The sequence below is a fragment of the Rhea americana genome, unplaced genomic scaffold (assembly GCF_003343005.1).
Source record: "Rhea americana isolate MKP2758 unplaced genomic scaffold, rheAme1 scaffold_390, whole genome shotgun sequence".
Taxonomy (NCBI): Eukaryota; Metazoa; Chordata; class Aves; order Rheiformes; family Rheidae; genus Rhea; species Rhea americana.
Window position 1 is genome coordinate 6,103 of NW_028186524.1, and position 3,672 is coordinate 9,774.

Here is a 3,672-nt window from a genome sequence, read left to right on the forward strand (position 1 = left end):
CCGTGCGCGCTCCGATAGCCCGTCCGGGCTCCCACGGTGCCCGCCTGTTCCTGCAGCGCGTCCCCGCTCCTCCGGTCTGCTCCCGATCCCGCACGGTCCGTCCACGCGCGGGCACTCCACGCGTGGCCCGCGGGTTCTCCTCGCCGCCGGAGCGCGCAAGCCTCACGCCTGCAGCGCTGGCGCTCCCACTCCCACGGGCGAGCGGAGCGTCCCGCCGCGGGCCCACGCGCGGTCTCCTTCCCGCAGCGCCGTTCCCAGGGGCCGGAGCAGGCCGCGGCCGGACCCGGGCTCCCCGCGCGGCGCGGCCCGGCCGCCCGGCGAGGGAGGGACACCGGCTCCGGGACACCGCTCCCTTATTTCCAGGAAACGGAGCACCGGCCTCCTCGCAGCCCGTGCGACCGCACGGCGAGCGAGTCGCCTCCCTGCGCGTTTTGGCCGCGTGGGCCCTGGTTAAAGCTCCGCCAGCTCGTGCCGGGGGCTGCACGGTGCCGCTCCGAAAGGCAGCGGGGAGCTGCAGCCGCCTGGGGAGCGCGGGCGCCGGGGGGGCCAGGGCGACGCGGGCGTTCGGGGTGGGAAGGCGACGTGCCGCAGGCACCCGGGAGCGGAGGAGATGACCCCACGCTGCAGTCCAGAGGCGAGGAAGCATCCGCGAAGGCWGCTCACCCCGCTCCCGTCACTCCGCTCTCCTCCCGCGATCTCCACGTTCCCCAGCCAGCGCTGGCACCGCTCTCCGAGCCACGCTCGGCCRCCGGCACCATTAAGTGCCCTCAGCGCCCCTAGGACTTGCAGCAGCACTGACCACCTCCAGCCCGGGTGCCACGCAGCCCCCTGGCACCCCAGCACCGAGCGGGGCGGCAACGGCRAGGCCGTCGGAAACAGGGAAGAGGGACAGAGCCAGGACTGCAGTAACATCCTTGGGAGGGAGGAGAGGAGGAAAAACATGCGCAGAGGTACCGAGCTGATGACCAGTGCGGATGTCCCCCGTCCCTCGGCTCTGGGTCGTTTTACCCCGACTACACGGGAAGAGTTCAAGCAGCTCATCCTCACGCAGCAGATCCGAGCAACGTGCCAGCGGGGCATATGGTCCCAGCATGGGGAATCGAGAGCAAATATTTGCTGAACTACTAAGTGCTCTTTCCACACTTGAGAACAGACACTTCTGTTTGCACAGGGAAGCRCAAACAGAGCAAAAGCCACAACGCTTTCATGCTCGCCAGCCACGGTGGAAAGGCAAGCGGCCTTTTGCATGCCGGCGGCAGAGAAACCCTCTGCAAAGGTGAGAGGAGGGTGTCCGAGAGGGGCAACCCAGCCTGCAGGAGCAGGACCCTCTCCCGCCAGCATTAGGAGCGCAGACACCCGGCCGGGACGCTCGCAGCCCGAGGCGGGTCTCAACCCAACGCCCCGGAGCGGAGAGCCACCCCGCGCCCGCAGCCTTACCGGGGACGAGCTGGCAGCAGCGGTGCAGGAAGGTCTGGCAGGCGGTGTAGTTGCAGTAGACGATGTTGAGCCCCACGCTGTGGCTCTCCAGCCAGTGCACGGTGGCTCGCCCGCGAGCGCACACCTTCAGCGCCTGCAGCCGCAGGGCGCCGCGCAGCTCCAGCTGCACCCGGCCCCGCAGCAGCTCCCCGCTGCTGTAGGCATCCCACGCTCGCCCGCTCTCCAGCTCCACTGCCAAGCTCCGCACCGGCCCCAGGGGCGGCATCTCCGCCGCCCGCCTGCTCCTCGGCACCGCTGGAGGCTGCTCCCGGGCTGGAGAGGGGCAGATCCCCTGATTTATCCTTGCTGGGGTAAACTGGCCGAGCCCTGCAGGCCTGACCCTCCCGGGGTGGAGCGAGGCCCCGCTCTGCAGCGACGCTCTGGCGCTGACCTCGTGTGCGCGAGGCTGACGCCGCGCCGAGAAGGGGGCTGCGGAGAGGAGTGACGTGTTTTTAATCTGCACGAGAAATAACACGACTTCGCCTTATCTCTGAGCCGCAGGAAGAGCCGATGCGCGATGGGTACGTGCCTGCGGCTCCGTCGGCAGGGTGGGTGCCGCACACCCCCAGCCACGCCAGCAGCTTTCGCACAGCTGGAGGAATCAAAGGAAGGTCGTGCTCGGCCGTGCCGCTTCAGGCTTTCCTGGGGCGCTGCTGCAAGCGGTCAGCGAGGGGGTTCAAAAGCAAAGCCCGTCACTCCAAAAGAYAGTTTTTGTTTCTGCATTTGAAATTGCACCGAAGTCCAAGTCCACATGAAAAACAAAGGTTCCCCCCAGCAACAGCTCCCCAGGCAGCTGGTACCAGCAGAAGGCTGATGTTCACAGTCATCCCCGGTGAACAGCAGCTGCTTCTGCTGCRGCGCAGGTGGCAACGGCACCTCAAGGCCTCGTAGAAGCCACGAGGCAGACTTTCAGCAGATTCGAGTCCCTCTTCGCACACCAGATGATGCAACCAAGGTGTTTGCAATGCATCGGCGCGAGATACGGATGCGCCTGTGCGAATGTGCAAGACTTGAGCGCACGCCTTTGAAGCRCACGTGGAGCAGAGGCTGTCCCCTTCCCGGGAGACACAGGACACCGACTRCTGAGCGAAACCCCAGAGCACAGGGGATTCACGTGCCCAGATTGCTCACATACAAACCGCAGCAGTTGGACTTAGTAACCTGTACTGCAGTGCTTCGCTGCCAGTTCACCACACACGTGAACCAAGCCAGTTTGCATCAAAAGCCTGAGAAGAGCTTGGGAAGTTGCAGCTGCGACAAGGCGGCACTTGACCCTCCTCACTCAGCCTCCCAAAGGAGGGAGCCGAGCATCCCGCACGCGCCCCTCTTTAAAATACCTATCTGCCAAACAGCACAAACTGAGCGTTCAGGAAATCCGTGCGAGTTATCAATCCAACAAAAATATACTGCTCGTTCCCCGGAAAACAGCCCACTCATCATAAGCCGGGGAGGGCTACYTCTCCGCGCTGCTGCCCCCCGACCTTTGCTCTCGGCCCATGACACCAAACCCCCGGCAGGTAATCGGGGGAGATTCCAGCCCACACAGAGCCCTGAGAGTCTCTCTCTGCTTTCCATCTCTCGCTCTCTCTGCACTTCCCCTTGCCCCATGGCCTGTCTAGAAGCACTCAGTGGATCTTGCAATCCCGATACAGGAAACTGCCACCTCTGTCTTTGATCTGATCTCCCAGTGTTTATTCTTGCTGTCTGAACACTCTGTTGTGTTCTCATTCCACTCCTGAAATAAACATTCCCTGGAATAACACACAGATGGACACAACTGGCCAAGAGCAGGACACAGGAACAGTTAAGTAACAGCATTTATTGGCAGTCCTCAGCACAGGGAATACCTTCAGAGGTATTTGCGAATGCAAAAAAAAAAAAAAAAAAAAAAAAAAAAAAAACACAAATGCAGCAAGCGAAAAAGGCTCGAGTCACTGGTTCGTGTCCCAGAAATCATTCACGTCATCTGACTATATTAAATGTTGCCACATGATGGCAGTGAACACCTACGGCTGGCACAGGCACGGAGGCGGCTGGTAAGAGGAATGTCACTCGGGGGGGTGCAAACGCCCGGGATTAGCGGCTCCGGGAGGGCCGGCAGCAGCGGGCGCTGCCCCGAGCACGGCTCGGCACGCCCCGCCCCGGGCCTGCCGCAGCGAGGGGCCCCGAGCGGCGCAGAGCACCGGGCCCCGCCGC

The 3,672-nt window shown here is 63.4% G+C and overlaps 2 protein-coding genes across 2 annotated transcripts in view; one reads left to right on the top strand and one right to left on the bottom strand.

Annotated features, from left to right (window-relative positions):
* Positions 1–1,908, bottom strand: part of LOC146590991 (arrestin domain-containing protein 2-like) — a gene marked incomplete at its 3' end in the record, with an annotated part of 4,825 nt that extends 2,917 nt beyond the window's left edge. Inside the window, exon 1 of the mRNA XM_085313607.1 lies at positions 1,438–1,908. Within this exon, the coding sequence (XP_085169733.1) occupies positions 1,438–1,702 (265 nt within the window). The remainder of the gene's footprint in view (positions 1–1,437) is intronic.
* Positions 1,909–1,993: 85 nt separating this feature from the next.
* PEX11G (peroxisomal biogenesis factor 11 gamma) overlaps positions 1,994–3,672 on the top strand; it is a 4,333-nt gene continuing 2,654 nt past the window's right edge. Inside the window, exons 1-2 of the mRNA XM_085313656.1 lie at positions 1,994–1,997; positions 2,340–2,477. Coding sequence (XP_085169782.1) covers positions 1,994–1,997; positions 2,340–2,477 — 142 coding nt within the window. The remainder of the gene's footprint in view (positions 1,998–2,339; positions 2,478–3,672) is intronic.